Source organism: Poeciliopsis prolifica, unplaced genomic scaffold, assembly GCF_027474105.1.
Source record: "Poeciliopsis prolifica strain line A6 unplaced genomic scaffold, Auburn_PproV2 SCAFFOLD009, whole genome shotgun sequence".
In the NCBI taxonomy this organism is placed as follows: domain Eukaryota; kingdom Metazoa; phylum Chordata; class Actinopteri; order Cyprinodontiformes; family Poeciliidae; genus Poeciliopsis; species Poeciliopsis prolifica.
This window is the reverse complement of record NW_026562384.1, coordinates 2,161,569-2,183,557: the sequence shown is the minus strand read 5'-3', so window position 1 is coordinate 2,183,557 and position 21,989 is coordinate 2,161,569. Positions and strand designations below refer to the sequence as shown.

The 21,989-nt window shown below is 41.3% G+C and overlaps 1 protein-coding gene across 1 annotated transcript in view; it reads right to left on the bottom strand.

Moving 5' to 3' along the window:
• aff2 (AF4/FMR2 family, member 2) overlaps nt 1–21,989 on the bottom strand; it is a 161,829-nt gene that overhangs the window by 26,688 nt on the left and 113,152 nt on the right. The window contains exons 10-11 of the mRNA XM_055034084.1: nt 15,424–15,461; nt 2,232–2,349 (exon numbers count right to left, since the gene is read on the bottom strand). Of these exons, the coding sequence (XP_054890059.1) occupies nt 2,232–2,349; nt 15,424–15,461 (156 nt within the window). The remainder of the gene's footprint in view (nt 1–2,231; nt 2,350–15,423; nt 15,462–21,989) is intronic.

Below are 21,989 nucleotides of genomic sequence, written 5' to 3'. Positions count from 1 at the left end.
AATGTGATAACTAATGGCACGACTCGCTCCTCTGCAGTTGGGATCTTTATGGCTTTCGCTGCGGGACGAGGCAGCTTTGCGACCGTTCGGGTCGGAGCGAAGCAAACAGCCAGTGATCAGGGAGAATAAAAATCTAAAGTCCAACTTACTCTTTAAGATGTAAACTAAATTTTGGACACTTGACTTGTATTCTTACTTGGGAGGAGGGCAATAGTTCTGCCTCATGAAGTTGTTGAAAAAGGCAATCCAGGAACGCAACTTTTCCACCTGATTCTGCACAGCAGCTCATGTATTCATCTACAACTTATTATTTTCTATTAGTTTCTCCTTGATAGCAGTTACAATAAATACAATAAATAGCATATGAGTAGCAGTAGAGACAATGAAAAACAACAACAGCCTGCAAACAAAGAAGATGAAACATAAGTTCTGTCTTATTTTTGAATCATTAGCTTATGGGGGTATTCAGCTGCTCCTTTTTCTAACTTCCTGTTGCAGATAGCTGTGCTGTAGTAATAACATTGTCAAATTTGTACAACAGCAAATACTTCGCTGTTGATTTTAAAAAAAAATCCTGACAACCCCACCCAACAATAATCTGTTAGAACATTTTTTTTGTTTTTTTAATTACTAAAGAGAAAAAAAAGTTAGAAAATGTTTTCTTTGCTCAATTCAACTGTACTTAAACATTTTATATTTACTCCAACTATGCCAACACAAATAGTTCATGTTGGATGTTTGCATAAAATAATCTTCATCATTCAGACTATTTTGGATTTTATACACTTATTTGAGAATGTAATGGTTATAAATACAATTTTCTTGTTGCAAACTAATAAACATTGAGAGCAAGTTTTAGTTTTAGACTTTTTCTAATCCACACAAAGTACACATTTAATACAGACTTGAATCTATAAATTTTAATAAATGCTCGTGAACAAGTTGCAGAGAAATCAGCTGCTTTTTTGCCAACGGTAAGCGTCCCGTGTAGTTTTATTAATTTACCTTTTCATTTCTCAAAATTTCCTGTGCAAATCATACACAATAATATTATAATAATACACTCTGTAAACACTTGCACTGTTATGACTGCCTTTTTTTTGATAAGGACTCAAATGGAAGAGACTTTGGGATATAAAAATGGCAGAAAAGACATGAGGAGCATCAACATGAGAACCACAGAGCAACAGTAGAATCAAACACTGAGAGAGAAACCAAGGAGCTTAAATACTGTGGAGATCTGATGAGTAACATGGAAAACAGGTGCAATCAACAGAAAGTGGAGCAGCTGGGGACAATCTGGGCAGAGAACTGAGATGATGAATAATGGGCACAAGAGAAACTGAATGGAAACAATGAAGATCTAACTAATCTAAGTTAGATGACTTCAGAGGCTAAAGTCAAATGCACAAAGCAGGATACCTAAACATTCAGTATCATGGAATTAACTAATATGGAGAGACACTGATAACGCTAAAATAATTAAAATGCAAACACAAGAGAGAACCAAAAGTCAGACAGAAGTGGACTATGACCCGTTCTTCATAAATCTGACTGAATATTTGAGACATAATGGCGACTGGGACATACTTTAAAGGAGCAGTATCACATGTTTTCCAGGCACATAGTACCATTTCATAGCACAACCAAGTAACTGTTACCCTGGTTGCACTAAGACATAGCTAAAAATATGCTACATATACTAGGTATCACTTAAAAAAATATTACTTTGTGATTTAATGCCTTGAAATTGGGCCTGTGTCTCTTTAAGAAGCTCCTGCTCTTTCTGGAACTCTTCCTTCAGAAAGTCATCACAACATGGCTCCTCTATTAATCATTTAGCAACGTTTTTACAGCGATGTTCTGAGAAGAAGCTGGTATGATGAGCTCAGCAGTTCCAGCAGGTGTTTGCTAATTGCTGCTGGCTAGTCTGCAGGAGCTGAGTGGGTGAGCTGCATATGCTTGGAAATTGCGGCTCCAAGAAAGAGCTGCAGGAACACTGATGGACACAGTGCTGGGTACCCTCTGACCCCTAGCCATTTTGCTTTGTGGTTGCCATGGAGATGAAAAGATTTCTCAAACATGCATCAAAGAATCAATCATATAATACATGTATGTTTTTGAACAGGGGATAACATTATAACTTGATGTAAATCTCAAAAAAAGTCAGTCTTACATGATACTGTCCCTTTAGGCTCTCACTGTAAATGTGAGCCTATTTCATACTTTACCTCTGGAGTGTTTGTGCGGGAAGCCTGGTTGTAGTCGCTGTCACTGGAGCTGCTTTCCGACTCGTCCGTGTCAGACTCAGAGCTGCTCTCTGATTCGCTGCTGCTCCCCGACGCACCGCTACAGAACAGGAAAGGGAGGAGGAAAAAAAAGACGACAAAATGTCACAACGCCAACAAACCTAAACCGTTGTAACAAGACGGCGACAAGGAACACTGATGGACACCGTCGCTGGTAATGAGGTGGGTGTCAGAAAAGCTCTAGAACAAAGTTTCAGACTCTTAAAATGAATCGTAGGAAAGTTTTAAAAGTGCTTGACGGCTAGAATAAATCCAAATATTCCCGAACCGGAAGTTGTTCAGCTTAGGTTCTTTTTTTGTGTGTGCATGTTTATTGATTTCAACCATTCAAAGTAAAAAAGTAAAGCTCCTTTTCCATTAGACTGAAAAAAAGTCTGTTTAAAACATAAAGATCTCACTATAGCAGCCAACACATTTTCTTTACTGCTGTAAAATAAAACCCGGCTGTCGTTTTTTATTCATCCTGCCAGTGAATTACAGTCTGTATACCAAAGGCTCTTAAGTCACATCTGTGAGATATATGCTCCATCACATGTATCAGCAACACTAATATCCAAAATTCGAACATGACAACTTTATGATGAAGCCTTCCTGCGGGGGTATTCACTTTACATCCGAACTTTACAGTGCGGAGGCATTATTTTTTAAGGAGCTCCACATGACTAACTGCGCCATATTGTAAAGCCATTTTATCCTCAGGCTGTGAAAACAAAACAAATCCATCAGAGAGCGAGAGATAGCAGGAACATTAAGAGAAGCCAAATCAAACGTCTTCATACGTTTCTAGGAAAAGAATGTAATTTTGTGCTTGGCAACATAAAATGTCCTGGAAGGCAACAGAAGACAGAATAATCTCTTTATACCATCAAGAGACAAATATTATTGTTGGTCTGCTATAAAAAGAAGATTTTACCAGCACGAAAGCATTTTTTCCCCCTCTCTCACACACACACACACGCACGCCCACCCACACACACACACACACACACACACACACCTTCCCTCCCATCAGCTTTGTGAATCTCAACATCAGTTCAGACTTTATGAAACATTTTTAAAAGCCAGAAAAGCGAGTAGTGTAGTGATCCAATTGGATCAGAGGGACGGGAAATAAAGAATGGGACTAGGCTTAAACATGATGTATTGGAAGGTTGGATAATGGTTTGAATCGATCTGAAATAAACCTGTAGTTACTTCTACAACTACAGCCAGTTGAGTAAACCTTCAACTCAGGAGGAAAGTCAAGTTGAGTTCATACAGCGAATGTAAACTCAATGTGCGTAAATGGAAATAACACATGGATTAAAAAAAAAAAAGTCCAAATAAGCTTGAGAAAACAGCCCTGGTTTCAACAACCAGGTCCCGGAGAACGCTAAACAGGGCCGTGATGACGTCATGTCCTGTTGTGGTTTATTAGCAGACTTGCTGAGCAGAGTTTGTTTAAAAGGTTTTAGAAACGCCATTCCCCTCTATTTGACCGTTTCAGTCAAGACAGCGGGCCGGAAGGAGGGAAAGACAAGTGGCAAGGACGAGCAACCCGAACCGGAAGTTCGGGTTGGCTCGTCAGCCCTCATTTCCCGAAACCGCAAAAAAAGAGAGGAAAAAAAAAACTAACTAAAGCGGAGTACTACTCCGGGATGGCACAAAGAACTAACTGGGGTTCACTTGACCCGAATAACAAAGTACAACTTACATGTCATGGAGTTAGAGCAATGAAACTGACAAAAAGAACCCGGATGCGCTATGCTAATCAGAGAAGATGTGCTACAGGTGCGACAGGAAGTAGGAAACTGAGGGGGCGGGGCTAATTAACACAGAACTAAGAGTCTCAAAGGACAAACCGAGAGGAAGAGATGACGCAGATCAAAGGGAAACCGATTCAAATACTCAAATGACAGAGTACAAGAATAAACAAAGAAACTACAATAAATGAAGTAACATGGCGTCACCTTACTAACTATAATGAGCCCAGAGAAATAGAGATTTAAAGAGCATAAATACTGGAGCTTTAAAAGCTCGGCTGGAATAAACTCTAATTTAAAGCTTTAAACACAATCAGCAGTGTTTGAGAATGAATTCTCTGTTCTGGAGTCTTAAGCTACATACATAAAAAAACAGCAAAACAACACATTTTCTTACAAGAAAAACAAACATGTTCAACTTACAATTACGTTCAGAAATTGTCATAAATGCTGTATAACCTCACTGTGTTTATTATAGTTTTATTTGCATAATTTCCATATGAGCCACTGGCTTTGCTTGGATTGATCTTTGCTTTTATCTTAATCGACAGACACATTCAGTAAATTAGAAAATTACTAAAAAGTCCTTTTCTGCCAGGAATGATATCAATGAGTGAAAGACATTATGTCTATTCATTCCACACAAATGGATGTTTGAAATACTTTATTTCTGTTAATTAGGATGATTTTCTGCTAACATCCAATGGAAACACAGCATTTCTAACGAGAATATGAAGTGTGTTTTATGTCTGTTTAAAGGTTGCTGTCAAAAGGTGATTTTAAAGGGACAAGCAAGACTCAATGTGATGTAAATTCTCACTCACTAAATATTACTTTACCAGGACTTCAGCGCTAAATGTAAATAACCCTCGATATAGACATTGGCAGGGGAAAAATAAGGACTTAAGATCTTCTTTTTTTCAGCGGGCAGTCGTGTTTTTATTGCATTTCAAAAAGAGCCGGTGATCAAAGACGGCAAAGCCCTCGCTGCTAATCCACAAAATGTTTAGCGAGTGATAAAGGGTCTAATAAAAGCTCTATTAGCACACATAAACACGGCACTCCCAGCCTGTTGGGTTGCGTTACCCTCTGTGGCGTTTCGCCCGCCCTTGTGTTCATCCATCCCTCCGCGTCGCCTTAAATGGCCTCCTGGAGGCGACCTGCTAGTCTGGACCCTGACAACACACGCACACACGCACAATTATGTGTAGGTCTCTTTGTGTGAGAGCGCACGTAATTTCAGTTCAAGGCTGCCGTCACAGCAGGCACCAATCTGTGTGAGCAGTGAAGCCGCAAATCCATCAACTGTTCCTCCGGCAACACACACACACACACACACACGCTCAGAGTGACGGATACTGTATGAAGGCAGTGTATGCCTTGTGTTTTTTCTATCAGTACTCATCTATTCACAGAAGCCTTTTCCCTCCATCTTTCAATCCCAATTAAATTTTCAACTCACTTTGCTCTATTAATGTTACGATTGAAACAGCAACAAGTCAAAACCCAAGAGTACAAACAAGTGTGTGTGTGCGTGTGTGTGTTTGGTCACCTAATGCATCAAGTTCTGAGTTCGAAAAGTGGAAAACTCTCCTCCGTTTCTTCCCTAAACAACAAAACATCTCGACATTCTCCTCCCGTTTACACTTTGAAGAATAACCCACTTTTGACAAGATCCCAAATTCTGCTCCTGATATTTAGTCTTTTGGTTTTTTGAGAAGGTAACACAAGAAAGCAATTTCGTCTCACAAACATATCCAGAGGATGTGGTTTAAATTCAATGAAATTTGATCTTGAAAAAAATGGTGTTGAATCGTTTTGTTGAGTGTAAGAAAATACGGGCCTTCAACTTTATATAAGAGGATTTTTTACAACTTTATCCTGGTAATATTATAACTTTATTCCCATAACATTACTACTTTGTTCTCATGTTATTACCATTACCTCACAATTTTTTAATTTTTTACTTAGAATGGTCTAAGTATACACAGGAACATCATCCAGGGGTATTATGGGATATCAGTAACAGGATGTTATTACTAGAGACTGAAGGTCCATTCAGCTGGGAAATAACACGCAGTCGTATACAATCGTATTTTTTTTAATTTTTTATCTTTGTCAGATTTTAATACTTTTGCTCAACAACCAGTTTTTTTCTTCTTCTTAAGGATAGTGTCTATTTGTGTCAGAACGCCAGCGATTACTCATTTCTATCTTATCGTCGGAGACACGATGAGCAAAATGTTGCGCTAAAATATGTGAAAAATGTCATTTTTATGGTCGGCAAACAGCTTGGTTATGCAACGATTTGCTGGAGATGGCAGGCAGATGGTGGCAGCGGACACATCCTGGACGTCTCTGTCCCTCGTCGCCTTGAAAGGATCGTTTGATGTGTGACTAAAGAGAAGCTAAACTTGTGTGTGTGTGTGTGTAAATCAGCGGGGCAGCTCTCCCTCTCTTTCTGAGCAGACTCATTAGGATTATTGATTCAAACCTAAAACAGCAGACTGTGCAGCACATCCACCATTACTCTTTAAGGGAAAAAAATGGGCTCCTTTTAAAAAGAGTTGATGCTGCTTTAAGTAACTTTTTCACAATTTTATTGTGTTCAAAACCAGAAACTTCAGCGTGTTTCACTGGGATCTTATGTAACAGTCTAGCACACACACACACACACACACACACACACCACACACACACACACAACACACACACACACACACACACACACACACACACACACACACACACAAAGCAGTCTGGTATCTTTTCAAGCATTTTTTGAATTAAAAAAATCTGAAAAGTGTGGCATGCATTTATATTCAGCATCCCTGCGTATTTTGAAAAGCACCTTCTGCTCAAATTAAAGTCATCTGACGTATCATACAGTTTGTTCACAAACGGTTGTGAGTGAATATTTTATTTTTAATTCAGGTGTGCTGAAACGAGGAAACATGTAAATCAAATGTGGCCATTTATGTAGAATTTTTGTGAATAATATGATCTGTTAACGTAGGTTTTTTTTATGCTGTTATTTTCTTGAGTCGGTCTGGAACTGAAATCCGTGTTACGTTCTGTATTTGGAAATGTCTGAATTACTTTGGTGAATTTCAGACTCTCTAATTAATTTAAAATGGCAGTATTATTGTTTTCCAAGCACATGGAGCCATTTTGTAGCACAATCGATAACTATCTCACCTTCAGTTGTTATAAAAATGCTGAACATATCAAATATGACTTAAAAGAAATTAGACTCCCTGATTTAACATCATTGAAATTGAGTCTCTGTCTCTTTAAGAAACTCCTGTTCTTTGTGAAACTCATCGGGACGCTGGCCCTTTAAGGCCAACAGTGAACACCGCTTATTTAAACTGAAAGATCTGTAGAGTCCTACAGATGTTTCAGGCATTAAAAAAACAAACTTTGAACAGTGTTCAGAGTTCATCAACCGACTGCTTCAACTCCAAACATTTTAAAAACACAGATTCCAAGTGTTCAAGTCGTCCCAGAGGTTTCTGAGTGGCTGTTGTGATTCATTTCATGTTCCCCTGTTGGCCGCTCGCCGCTTCTGGTTTCGTTTGGTTTCCCCTGTGGATACATTACAGAGGACATCCCAGGGAGCTGCTGACCAACTCCATCCTGCAGAGCAAACAGTCGATATCTGAGATCCTGCTTTCAGTAATCCGTTTATCTAGAAGGGGGGGAAACGCCTGATGGCTCCAGATTTCCAGATAACCTTAGCCGTGGGTTGATGTTGCCTGGGAAACAAAGCGCTCCCACTCTCGTGGGCTCCGCCTCTTTGTTGATAAAATATCACCTCGGCCTTCTTCGCTTGTCGTCGGACTCGGATGTGAGAGGAGTTGAGGGAGCGGGATTTCTCAAAAGGTCCGCCTGCACAACGTTATCGTCACATGCATTATCCATTTAACTTCAAATATGAAATGTTTCTGCTTCTTGACAAGAAGACAAAAGAAAGCAAGAAAAACCTCTCCAAGAGCAGAAAAGAAAGTATTCATAAATTAAATGGTGAGCATTTCCTTATCGTCCCCAAGAACATAAAACCGATTTAACGTTTGAGTTTATGCGTCCCTCACTGATATGCTTCTCCTTTTGTATTTAAATAAATAAATAAAAGACAAGGCAAAGAAATCGAGAGCGTCTCCCGTCCTCGGCTGAATGCTCTCGGTTTCTTCTGGCAGCGTAAACCGTCTGCGTTGGAGGAGCGAGATAAAAGGAGACGGCGTCCGCACGGGGGCGCGAGGGAAAGCCTCACATCTGGCTGGATCGCCCTCCTCCTCTCTTCCCAGGACTCGGCCGTCAAATACGATTTAACGCCGCGGCCGGCGCCAAATGAAGACGCACGGCCAGCTGGCGCCGACCGACGGAGCGACTCTTAACGGGACGCTTCGGCCCAAGTTAAAGACGTCCGTCCAGGAGGAGGCGAAGACTCGACGGAGGTTTTTTTTAATCATTTCCAACACTGCAGCCACTGAAGCTAAAACATGCGACGTGACACAGAGTGACCGTGAAAAGGCCTCATCCTCTTATGTTTGCAGTTCAGTCGTGATCATCAAAACATGACAAAAAAAGGAATGCAAAAAGACCATTTAATGTCAAATTGATCACTGAATTCAACAAAATAACTCATAACTAACCATAACCCTAAACCTACAGAACATTTTTTTTGTCAAGAAACTCAGAAATTTTGAGATTAATCTCAGAATTTGGCAAGGAAAAAGCTTCAGCTTACAAAGTCTACTCTTGAAACTAAAAAATGTTTTTTTTTTGGAGAAAAGAAAAACGGCCGCATCTTCAGAATGAAGTTTATTTTTAGATATTAAAACAGATGATGCATATAGCCTATATTTGCCCACTTCCACTAATCAAAATCAAAGTTTGAAGTGAATATAAATGTCATGAAATGTTCAAATTGAATCTATTTTGAAACCCAACACCTGCAGCTCCTGCCTGTCTGGTGCAGAAGCTGGCTGCCGTGCGCTGCGCCGCTTTCAGTGAAGTGAAATAGAGACGACAGTCTGAGGGAGAGAAAGAAAGCTACCTGAGGAAGGTTAAGTTGAATCCATTTTTAGTGTAAGCTTATAAAAGTGACCCTCATATTACCATATGTTGCATTTGCACGACAGTAAGGTAGCTCACGAGTATAGTTTGGCCTTCTTGCACAATGTCTTAGATAAATTTCGAAGGTTCCCTGATCATGGCTCTCGCAGCGTTGTTAGCTTAATGTCAGACATTTGTATTGTGACAAAAGAAAACGCAAATCCAAGGGACATCTTGAAGACAGCAAATATCCACTCACCGCACTGTAAATACTATTTTCTACATAAAAAAACAAACAAGAAAAACCATGGCGGCCCTTATTGAGACCCCAGAGGCTTCAGTCTATCTTTCGGCGCGCTGGAGTCAACGTAGCAAAAGCAACACAGATAAGGCTTACAGTGCAGTCTTTGTCAGATCCTCACGCTCCATCAGAGGCTCTGTCTGTTTACCAGTGTGATAAGATCACAGGCAACAACAGGGGAAATGAAAGCCGTTAAGAAAAAAAAAAGGATTCTTTGGTTTGATACGACCAGACGGCCCGGAGGAGCCACATGACACCGACTCTGTCAGCTAGCTTAAACGGCTTAAATGGCGGACGAACCGATCCACAAGGGGATTCACGTTTTACTGTTGTCCTTTGTATTCAGATCACTCATCACTAAATAATCCAACTTCAGTAACATTGCAGTTTAACACTGAAATCAGTGGTCAATTAACTTTGTATGTCTACTTTCTGCTGTATATACTTGTAGGGGGCAAATGATGACTGTTGAAGCAATTGAAATTCTTACATTTACGTTTTAATTTTAAAGTAGGGCGAATTGGTAGTGTTTATAGTAAATGTTGTCAGAGAATGTGATTGTGATTTAATGATGAATGTAGGAAAACCGAATGAATAAACTGATTGTCACATAAATGAGTTTGCAACAAGAGCAGATAATCTACTTTTAAGTCCCTGGAGGAATCTTGTTTTAAAGGGGCAGTATTCTGTGTTTTTCAGGCACACAGTACGTGTTTATGTAACAATTAAGTAACTGTGTTACTTGAGTTGTTATATAGATACTATAAATATAAAATATTTTAAAATTAATTAGATTTTCTAATTGAACACCTTGAAATTGGGTGTCTGTCTCTTTAAGAAGCTCCTGCTCTTTCTGAAACTCAGCCTTCAGGAAGTCTGCAACGTTTTTACCAGCGTTTCACTGAGCTGTAGCTCCTACAACAACCTCAGGTGATGTTCAGTTCCCCCAGGTGTTTGCTAATTGCTGCTGGCTAGTCTTAAGGAGCTGATTGGAGGGAGTTTCAGAGGAAGGTTGCTCTGTAAAGCTCCTCCTCAGACGAGGCGTTTTTTTTTTTCACAGCTGAATGGTTGCCATGGAAATTAAAGGATTTCTCAGGCAAAAAGAATCCAGACAACACTCCATGCACGTTTCTGATGAGGGAATAACATTATAACATGATGTAAAGCTCAAAAAACTAAATTTCACCCAGTAGTTCCCCCTTCAATTCCACTGCAATTCAAGATGTTCACACATTCACCTCTTGTTTCAGGTCCAACCATCAGATTTAAGTTTAGACTTTGACTAGGACAAATGAGACCTTAATTTTTTTTTGTCGTTTTTACTTTCTGAGCTGCAGCTGCTGGTGTGTTTCATGGATTCCAGCTGCAAACTGATGGATCAACTTTCCTCTTCATGCCTCCATCAACTACGGCAAGAAGTCGTCCAAGTCCTCAAACAGAGGTATCGAGCTACAACTCTAAAATAATGTTGTTAATCATATATTGAGTTTCTATTATGACTCAATTGGTAGTTATTTCCTGATTTTTTTCCTTTTTTCGACATTCCGTGTTTTAATTAATCCAAGGTAGACATGGGAAAGAGAGACCCAATCATTAAATAAATGAAGGATAACGGCTCTTTTTCCTAGACGCTGTGATGGGTTTTTGCCAGGTGTGTAATGGAAAAACTTGCCTTCAAAAAGGTTCCACTTTTGTCTCATCAGTGCAAAAATACTTTAACAAAAGCCTTCGTTTTTTTTTCGTTTTGTCTCGGCAAAATAGGAGAAGGACATTTAAGGGGTTTAATTTGCTCTGTGGTATTTTTGCATCTTGGAAACCTTCCGAGTATTTTCCGTTAGTTCAGAAAACCTGAACCAAATGAACGGTTCGCTATGAGGAACAAATAGCTGGAAGTTCGCTGTGCCGTGGAGAGAAGCTGGCTCGGCTGTGAACCCACAACAACACGTTCGTCCGTCCGTCACTGCACACCGTCCTGACTTAACTTTGAAACATGGTAGTGGCAGCATCGTGATATGGGAACAGCCTTTCTTCAGCAGAGAAGCTGGACAGGGAATCCCATGAAGGTAAACAGCGAAATAGATTCTTTTTAGTCAAAAAAAAAAAAAAAACACAAAAAAACTATGTCTTTAATTTTGCTTACATGTCCTAAAAACAAGGACAGGCCCTGACCATAGGAAAAAAAGTCCCAGTGTAGTGAAGTTGGAAATGCAAATAAAACAACTGTTGACGTATTATTTAAGTTACCAACAAATAGCCATGAGGCTCACTTATGAACATTTTATTGAAAATAAGATTTAAAAATTCAAAGACTGTGCGTATAAAAAGTACTGGCAATAGTGCATGAAGCTTTGAACTAAAGTCTTCCTCCTACAATTCAGAAACGATTTGAGAGAGTAAATATAATTTACAAGATTTGTTAATATCTGAACGAGCGAAAGAGAAAACTAAGTTATTGGCGTCAAACAGTGGAATGAACTGAATGATGATTTCAAGTTATTTTTATTTTTGATGAGCTTTAAAAGAACTTTAAAATGATAAAAACTACTGCTGTGTAGGTATTGTGTAGCCATTAGTGTATGCAATGTATGTGTAATTATATATATATATATATATATATATATATATATATATATATATATATATATATTATATAATATATATATATATAAATACATGCATATTTACATGTAATCCGTGAATATACTCATGTCCATGAACAGTAGATATCTTTCATTACTGCTGGCTGCTGAGTCCAGAACAGCTTCAGTCGTTTTTTGGTCAATTATTGGCCTGTAAAGTCGTATTTTGTTCTGTTTTTGTTTTGAAAGTGACTGTAGATCTGAGATTAAAGAACAAGTCAAATGCATTTGGATCCAGGTTCGGTCAGCCCAGCTGGACTCGGTTCTTGTTCGGTGTGTCGTCCCCTTTCCTGTCTCTGACTCAGCCCCCAGAACAGACAGAACTGGGTGTTGTTGGGACGGCAGAAGTGGGAATATGGTTACATTCTGACTGGCGTGGCGCTTCAGGCCCAGCCACGGATCCAACACGTAGTGACGACGGCTTAGCACCGTTTAATGTTAAATCGTTTTTCTAATTTGAACTTGCTTGCAGAAGCCTGTGATGTGTTTTGGCTGTGCGATAAAATAAAATAAGTGTTCAAAAATTCCTGTAAAAGTCTAAAGTTTCCACTGAAACTCCCCAAAATGTTCCCAGAGGAAGAATTTCATGACAATTCCCACACACGATTTCCACGTTTGTAGAAGAGCGACTCTTAGAGATAACAATCTTATTTCCCATTTTGAGAGTTTAGTCTGAATCCGATAAATTGACTAAAAACTCTCAGCCTTCACTACTGCAAAGCCTTTTCTTCCTCTTGTCTTCAATGCATTATTTTGTCTTGATTCATCGTTTAAAAAGGTCAATAGAAAATTGTGTTAGGTATGAAATGAAATTTAAATAAAAGATGAAGAGCTCTGAATACTTTTGCGAGGCTCTGTAAATCCCTTCAGGCCGTCTGGTTGACCTCGGCCAGTCAGAAATGATTCGCTCTGAGAAATGCCTTTCAGTGTATTGAAATACCTTAAAAAAAAAACCAGAAAAGAAATCCGTTCAAGCATGAAGAATTTACTCTGACCGCAGAGTGAATCTTCTGTGGGAGTCAGAGTTGAGAAAGAGAGCAGAGTAGTTATTAGCAGCGGGGAAAATCTATCTAACTATCCGTGGATTCCTCCAGTGCCACAGAGCGCAGGCCCGACGGCCCAACTTGCTTCCTCGTCTGATCCCTCCCGAACGCGAGGGCCTTCATTTCTGACGAGCTTCACTTCGTCGGAGCTCATCCATCCACTCACGTCTCAGCAGGTTTGCGTCACCGCTCGCGTTGGCTATGCAAACCCCCCAAAAAATCGCCGGCAGAAATCTAAAAGAGACAAATCCCCGTCACTGCGGGCACTTTCCCTCGAATAAAGATCATGGCGAAGTGATGACATGTGTGTGTGAGTCTGCTGGTGTATGGATGAGGCTGTCAGCGCCAGGTTAAAATAAGGATGTGTGTTTGTAAGGGCGGTGTGAGAATTATGGGTTAAACAGCGAGCGCTGCCGTCCGTGGGGGATAAAGCCAGCGGATCGCTCGCAGCGTCTCCAGTCCCACAGTCCCTGCAGTGTGTGTGTGTGTGTGTGTGTGTGTGTGTGCTCAGTAGATTGGACTGCAGAGTGAATGGGCTCATTAGCGTTAGCAGAGTAACACATGGCCCGGGGCACACACAGACACAGAGCACACTCACTTTCTCCCTACAACTCCCCCCCCCCACACACACACACTCCCTCTTTCCCCCAATACACACACAGACACACTCCAGACTGGCATACTAATGCATTCAGACTGCAAACACAGATCGCCTCATTTATTAAAAAAAAAACAGAAAAAAAAAAGAAATGCGAAAAATCTGGATGGTTTAATCAGTCAGGGTTTAGAAAATTTCTAAGGGAAAAAAGAACAATAAAAAACCCAACCAAGTTATCCGTCAAGTTTATCAGCGACATCCCGGGCGACGTTTTCGCCCAGATATTAACGCCCAATCGTGAGCTGCCCACACAGAGCCGAATGCTCAGCATGAAGGCCTCCACCGACAACAGAGAAGTTGTTAACGATGACACCGTGACTTCTGCTGCCGCCGGCTAGCTGCACTCGCTTCTGGTTCCGACTCGTAACACACACAACTCATTGACTCCGGCACGGCGGCCCCTGAAGGTCCAACACAAATAGACCGAGTCAGATCGTCGTCAACTTTCTTCCACCAATGAAGTTTTATCCTGCACAGTTAAAACTCAGAACAAAAGTATCTACTTATCTGGTTATCTAACCAGCTAGCTATCTATAAGGCTATCGGTCTGTCTATCGAGCTAACTACCAGGCTAGCTACCAGCATGTCTATCCATCCACCCATCCATTTGTAAAATAGTCACAATTACTATTATAGGAAATAAGATTCTGGTTCAGCTGCACTATTCTTTTGAATTCCAATTAAAAATGTTTTAACAGCTAAACTGGGAGCAGGTGCCAATCAAGTCAATAGAAACCTGTCATTGAGGTTTCTAGCACAGACAGCCAGAGTGGGTTTGGGCTTACTGGGTCTATTTGGCACTTCTGTAAAAAACCCCAAAAATAAACAAACAAAAAAACCCACAAGTAAACCCATGATCTTTTTGATTTGTTAAAATCTCTCCTTGGGAATCTGTTTGCAATTCTTGGAAATTAGTTTGGAGAGTCAAGGGAAACATTCTCAAGGGACATCAAGCTGCTTAGCGACATCCATAGCATGTCGGCTCCCTCTCTCTCAAACACTGACTTCTGACACCTGCTTCCTTCCCAAAGCAAAACGTTGCGTAACCTCAGAGAAAGCATCTACATGTTCCACCATCGAGGCAAACTTTAAGTCCCGGTCAATTTTTCTTTAATAGGCGATTTAGAGCCGTCCTTGTAAATCACAAAGCTGTGTTTCGTTTTCTCTTTTAATACAATAATTGTTGGATTTTAATCCCATAAATATGGCATCTTTTCTCATCAGTATTAAGACGACAGCAGCTCAGATTTAGATTTCACTAGTGACTGTAAAAGTGAGTGAGTGCAGGCTGCTGACTGGGGTCATCGTGGGGTCACCTGTCACCTCGGATGCTTCAGTCGATTACAACTCTGGCGCTCTGACCTTGGCTGCGATGACCTTGGAATATTCCGAATGCTGAAAAACGAACTACTCTCACCCCCGCTCCATCTTTGGAATTTAACTCAACGTCTGCGCGGCGCATTCAGGCCGGTCGCGCAGACGTTGAGTGTAATGTCCCCTGCCTCAACGACGTTAAAGAAACGTTCCAGGGATTCATCCAGAACCGAGCATTTATTCATAGCTTCTTGTCTCGGCTCGTCCTCATTCAGACCGAATGTGGTTTTCAAGCAACGCAACATGACACATCCAAAGGGGCAACAGAAAAACAAACAGAGCGGGACTGCTGGTCTTACCTCAGCGCTGCGCTTCTGGCTTTGGTCTTGTCAGACACCTGTAAGGACAAAGACGCACAGAGACATTTAGACACTCGGTCTCAGCAGCTGGCTTTGTTTGTGTGTCTGACTGATGCACTTAACCCGCCATCGTTACAACTGGACACAAGAACTGGAGCGTTCTCAACATGCTAACAACATGCTATTTCTCGCTAACGTTATTTTAGCGCTAAAAACCATTTAGCGCACTTTGCTTCCTCTAAATTGACATTTCCAGATGAATTCTGAGGCACTAATTCACTTTTTCACTGTTTTGTAAACTTACAGTTGAATGAAGCTCGACATCTTTGTTCATGTTTTGTTCATCGACTGCTGAGATTTATTTCACATAGTCAGCCTATTATATTCATGCTCTTATTCTGAAGGGAGGGAAGACAGTTCCATTTCCTCTCCTCACCTTTTATCTCCTTCTCCAAAGAAACAAAACATACAGTAACCTGGTGTCTGGGGGTTGTAGGATTTCAAGGACAGATACAACTTGAATTGAAGTTAGCGCGTTAACACTAAGTACCGCGTTAGTGTAGCGCGTTAGCATTAGGGGAACAAATTTTTTTGAAATGATTAAAAACCATGTGACTTTTAATCAATTTGTATTCTGATTTGTTTTGCTCACATAAAATTTCTGAAATAAACTGAAGTTTGTGCTGAACACGAGAAAAGGTAAAAAAGCTAAATTATTGCTTAATTGTGAGGCATATAAAAGAAAACAATACATTATATGCCCCTTGAGAGGTAAAAACAAAGCGAAATATAATAAGATACTGAGCACAGAGTAATACATTATCTGAGTTATCCAATTCTTGTTCTGTATAATAATTCTGTATTTAGACACACATAAGGATGCGCTGAGCTCAAAAAGGAGTGAAGAAGAGAAACTCCTTTACTCTCACTGCCTCTTTATGTATGTAAATTATGTTGTTGCCACTGCAATTTCAGATTTAGTCATTTTTATTATTTGCACAACTTTTTTTAAGATGTATTTTCTTGTCAATACCACTGATCACGTCATCAACAAATCAATATTTGAATTACATATATTTCATGATTTTTTTTATTTTATAACGTGACATGTTTGCACGCTTTTCACTTATGAGTAAAATTATATTTAGTTGTTCCATGAAGTTATTGGTGCTTACGGTAATTAAAAATATACATTTGCGCGACGCTACTTGCTAGACTAATAGAAAACTCAGGGAATATTAGTGTCTAAAGACGGACATTTTGACACAAAATATGAAAGACAGAAGATTTTGACATGACTTGTGGTGCAGTGACTCCAGCCTGTGTTTATTTGGTCCTGTGGAAATACATAAATGAAACACACAGAAAAACAAAACCGGGATGATTCAGCACAGTCTGCAGATATTAAGCAAATTCTCTCTCCATTCCTCCCTTTCTAACTTTTGTCCCGTTCAGAAAACTGTTTGGCAGGAAAGCTCCTCCTCCTCTTCCTCACCGTTCTGCAGTTCTGTACGTCAATTACAAAAAAACAACAACAAACAAACAAAGCAGAACCGAGCAAACAAACAAACGAAAGAAAACCCAATTTCTCCAAATGTCAAGCCAGTGTTTTCTCTTCCAGGACTGTTGCTCAGCAATTAAAATGAATTACTGAACGGCAAAAGAAAGAAAAAAGGGACATTTTCTCCTTTCCGGCTTGTTATTTCCTGCCCTCTCTAGGAATAAGGTGATTAACTGACCCAGTGGAGTTTCTGGGAGATCGATGCAGAGCTGCAGGCTACAACAACAAACCTCCTGAGATCTTTGCCTTTTGGAGACTTGAGGGAAGCTCGCGGAGAAGATCTTTGTGTGAATATATTAACCCGGCTGGTGGCTTGGCTCGGATTTAAATAAAGCACAACCCGGCCGGCGTTCAGACGTGCCGTCTCCGCCGGCTGGAAGTGTTGCTCCCGACAAAAAGGAAGGGGAGAAAAAAAATGCAGCAAAAGCAAAGAGAGAGCTTAAAGAGCAGCGGGACGTATACGATTCCCTATTTTTATGTGGGTGCCAGACGTCCCGGCGTTTCACAGCAGGCCTGGCGGTGAAGACTTAACAAGACGCCCACAACGTCTTAAACAGAAACCAGACAATAAATTCGGTGCTTGTCCTCACGGTTTGTTTCAGCACGAGAGACTCCACAAAGTGGCGCCAACACCTGAACGCCAAGTGTGAAATCTGTTCTCCTGATGCAACTCTTGCTCCTTGGCTGAAAGTACGACAGCGACCGAATCTTCGCTTTAGGAAATTGCCATATTTAGGGAAATTTTCAGTGGCAGCAATCCAGATTTGATGTGATTCGTTGCACTGACCGTCGCCGGTGGTTTGTTGCTTGCAGTTTTGACGCCAAACGTCACTGACCGGGTTACGGCTTGGACCCTTGGCGTCAGGTACCATGACGGCAGCAGCAGATCTTTAAGGCGGAGGTCTCAAACTCCAGTCCTCACGGTCAGGAGTCTTGTAACTTTCAGATGTCTCTCTGCTTCAGCACACCTGGCTCCAACGTTAGCTCATTAGCAGAGCTCTGTAGAGTGGCAGGTTAGCCATTTAATTCATCATTTAAAAGATGACGATGGATAAACAGTTTTCCTGCAATGGCATATTGCTTCTCCACCATAGGCACATTTAGCAGCATGAGTGTTGTGTTGATTGACAGCAATAAGACCCTCCCCCTGGCTCTGAATGGTTGCTTCTGGTCCAAAGTGATACGTTTCTTCAGAAGGAGGTGCAGGAGACTGATCTTTTCCTAGCTGATCTGTCACGACGTGGTGACGGTTTTAACAAATAGACCAATAAAAAAGTCATGTTCTTTCTTTTGTGGCAGGGTTGAGCTAGGAAAAAAGATCACAAAGCCACAGACAATCCATCCAGCCATCCATTTTCTGTTGACCCTTGTCCCTATTGGGGTCGGGACGTGCTGGTGCATCTCCAGCTATCGTTCCGGGCGAGCGGCGGGGGTCATCCTGGACAGACCGCCAGCCTGTCGCAACCCAGATATGGATTATCTCTAAGCACTGTGAGGATAACAGCAGCTAGCTAACGAAGTTATAAAGATTATTTCACATCTCATCCATCCATCAGTTGCCCAAACGTTTGAAAATGTTCCCATGTGGTCTTTGTATGGTCCATACTTCCAAAGATGGGTCCCGTGTGCATTCAGAGCACGCAGTTGACGGCGGAACCAAAAGGGGCGTGGCTTACAAGTCCCGGTATTCCTCAGAGCAACACGTATGACGTCATCCATTCGTCATCCCGATGCAGGAACTTCAGATCCGCAAAAAAAAAATAAAAAAAAAACTTCAGATTCGCTCAGGGCTTCAAATACAATCTGTGGTGAGCCTCAACAGGATCACATTCTGCTGAAAGAGGAGTTTCTCCGATCAGACGGTCTCTGGAAGCCCCCGCGCTCGCTTCCTGTCCTCGCTTCCTGTCCTGTCACTCATTCCGCACCGGAACCAAAACTGAGTAGATTCGACTGAATTGGACCGTCCTCTGCAAAGTGCCTGCCGGTGACTCTTACTGTAGTATTATATAAATAGCCTGAGATGAGCCGACCAGATGGAGTTCTACCACCATTCCTTCACCTGACACTTTACCGAAACAAACTCTCCTCCGACTAGCTCTCCTGCTGAATGTTACATGTCAGGCAACCAGCACACACACTGCACAAGAAAAAAGAAATAGGAGAGCACCTCAGAATACCTCCTTGTATTTTTTTTTTTTCATCTAATTTTTTTACTTGACAAACTCAAATTTGAGGGAGTCGGACGTGTTCGCATGAAGACGGAACCTTTTGAGCCCGACTTAGCTCGGACCGCGGGGATCGGCCGGGGACAAAGGACAGCCCCGCGCCGGGAAATTGGCCTGTTGTTTCCTGTCAGTTTCTGTAGTCATTAGGCGCCGCTTTCCGCTTCCCGTCGCCGCACCTTCTCCCTCTCTCCTCTATCTCTCCTTCCTGCGCGCCGTCTTCCAATTCCCTTCTCTCCTCCGTCTCTTTTGCTCTTTGCCAAAAACATATTCATCATCCTCCTCTGCTGCCCTCACCGCGCTCTGCCACAGCATACTAATGATAGTGTGTGTGTGTGTGTGTGTTTGCTGCCATAAATTCTTGGGAGTGGAGCCTCACACGGCTGCATGCGTGTCTCTGTGGGTGCATGTGTGTAATACACGGCTGTCCATGTGTTTGATTACCAATGTCTTTTTTTTAATGTTTTTACTTGGGGCTATAAAGGCTTGATAATACACCATGCACTCATTTGCTATAAGCCTGTTAGCGGCGTCCGCAGATAAATGCCGCTGGATTCATCTCGCGCTTCTCGTCTTTGCTGCCGTTCAGCTGCTTTTCTGTCGTCTGTCTTTATCTCGAGATCTCCGACGCTGCCATCTTTTCTTTTCCGCTCTGTTCCCTGAGCCAGTCTTACTCAGAGATTAGTGGCGAAAAGAAAACAAACAAACAAACAAAAAAAGAAAAGTAAAACTACTTTACTTCTTCTGGTTGAGAAATAAAAAGAAAAAGCTAAACTCTCTGAAAAAACATATATTGAAGTAAAGAACCAAAAAGATCTACCTATTGTCGAGAAAAGATAAATAATTTTGTTGATCTTGGTCGATCTAAAACAGGAAGGAGCTAAACAACTATCATTTTGGTAATACAAAGTGGTTTTTATTACATTTCTTTCCAAAGAAATGATCAATAATGCTCTAAGTGATTTAAATAGATGCTTTAGCCTAACTGGTAATGGAGGTAAATAGAATAGACTCACAGCATTTGTCTGTAATGGTGAAATTCAGTGTGCCAGTTCGGAGCACTTTGTCCGTGGCATTGATCTCAACCAAGTACCAGACATGGACTTTGTCAGCATCTCAAACCGCCTGTTCTGAAGTGACCCAGTTCGGCGTCAGGGACAAAAAGTGCCTGACTGGAACGCATCGACGTGAAGTTTACATTATTAACACTGACATTTAATATTACTTGAATAAAGTACATGTTTAACTGGCAAAGAACTCACAGTGCCTCTAAAGACAGCGAAAATAAATGAATATATGCATGGAGACGATAAATTAATAACCACTTCCTTTTTCATCCCGTCTCCTCGCCACGCCAGGAATAATTCAGCGTCAGGGCGCGCTTCTGAATGCACACTAAATATCTGTGATTAAAAGATCTCATTTCAGCGTAATTACAACAACTAAAACCACTATAAATGACCTGCCATCGTTTATAATTATTATGTCTTACCCCGGTCGTAATTATGTAATCAAACGGGGAGTTAAAAGGGGATGAGAGGAATCCGTATCTTTTCATTAACGGAGAATATCTGGCGGACGCTTTGATGAGCGCTGATATCCGTCTGCGCGGCGGGGGAGAAACCGAAGCAGGACCCCACTGACTGCTTTGAACTCATCTCTGGCATCATTAGCGCGTGATGACAGTGATTAGCAAAGAGAAGGCCACACTGCCAATTTTCATACGGGGGACAAAACCCAAACAATGAAAACAGGACAACAGCTCCGTCCTTGTTCAACGTGACCCGCAGCGGTAAAATCTGGATTCCTTATTCAGCGGACACAGGCCAAACACGATGACACCGCAGCTTCTACGGGGGGAAAAAATGGGATAAAACACGACAAAGTGTTAAGCGGACAGGACACACTCTTCCAGATTCAAACACATCATAAAGTTTGAGCCTTTTTCCAAAACCCAGAACTTCTACTAAAATTACGGTACTGAAGTTACGCCACAAATAAAGATGGCAGATGGAGTGTGAAAAAGTGACTTTTAGCTACTTCCGTTCACTGCTGCTATGTTTTACACAAGGACAAGCTGCTGATTGTTTGTGAGCGGGTCAGAAGTGGAGCAGAAATGATGCCGGCCTCCGTAGCAGTTTTAGTCACAATCAGGCCCGTCGCCATAAGCAACGAATCAATTGATCACAAAATGGACTAAAATTTTCATTTGCATGATTTGAAACGTACAGTTAATCACCTGATCAAAAAGTATGGAAAGTGGTGACTCAGTTATCCTCAAATGACTTCATGCATGTCGGACAATAATGAGCGCTTTCTATGTTTCCTTCCTGGAGCTGGTGTGTAAACAGACTTGCATTCTGGTGATCCTGTTGCTAAACAACCACAAAAAGGAGCAAAAAAAAAAAAAAAAAAAAAAGAAAAGAGAAAAAAACTCCTGGGAGAGTTTGTGCCTGCCGCCATGACGGCCGTCCTCCAGATTTCCCATTTATTTAGGAACCCAGACTTTTCTGTGACACTCCTAATTAGTCGCACTTTTATCGATGATCCTTGAAATGCTTCTGTAATTCGATTTGGAGAGCACAGGCGCAATAAACAAACATGACATTTGAAGATTGCCGTGTTCGGAGATCTCAGCAGCAGCAGCAGCAGCTAGTTTGATCTCATTAAAAAAAATGAAAAGAAGAAAAGGTCTCTGATGGATTCCTGGCTTTGCTGGGAGCCGAGGAAAAGGATGTGAGCGTCTGCCGACCTCGCGGCGCTACAGTAATGTTTCCGACTCC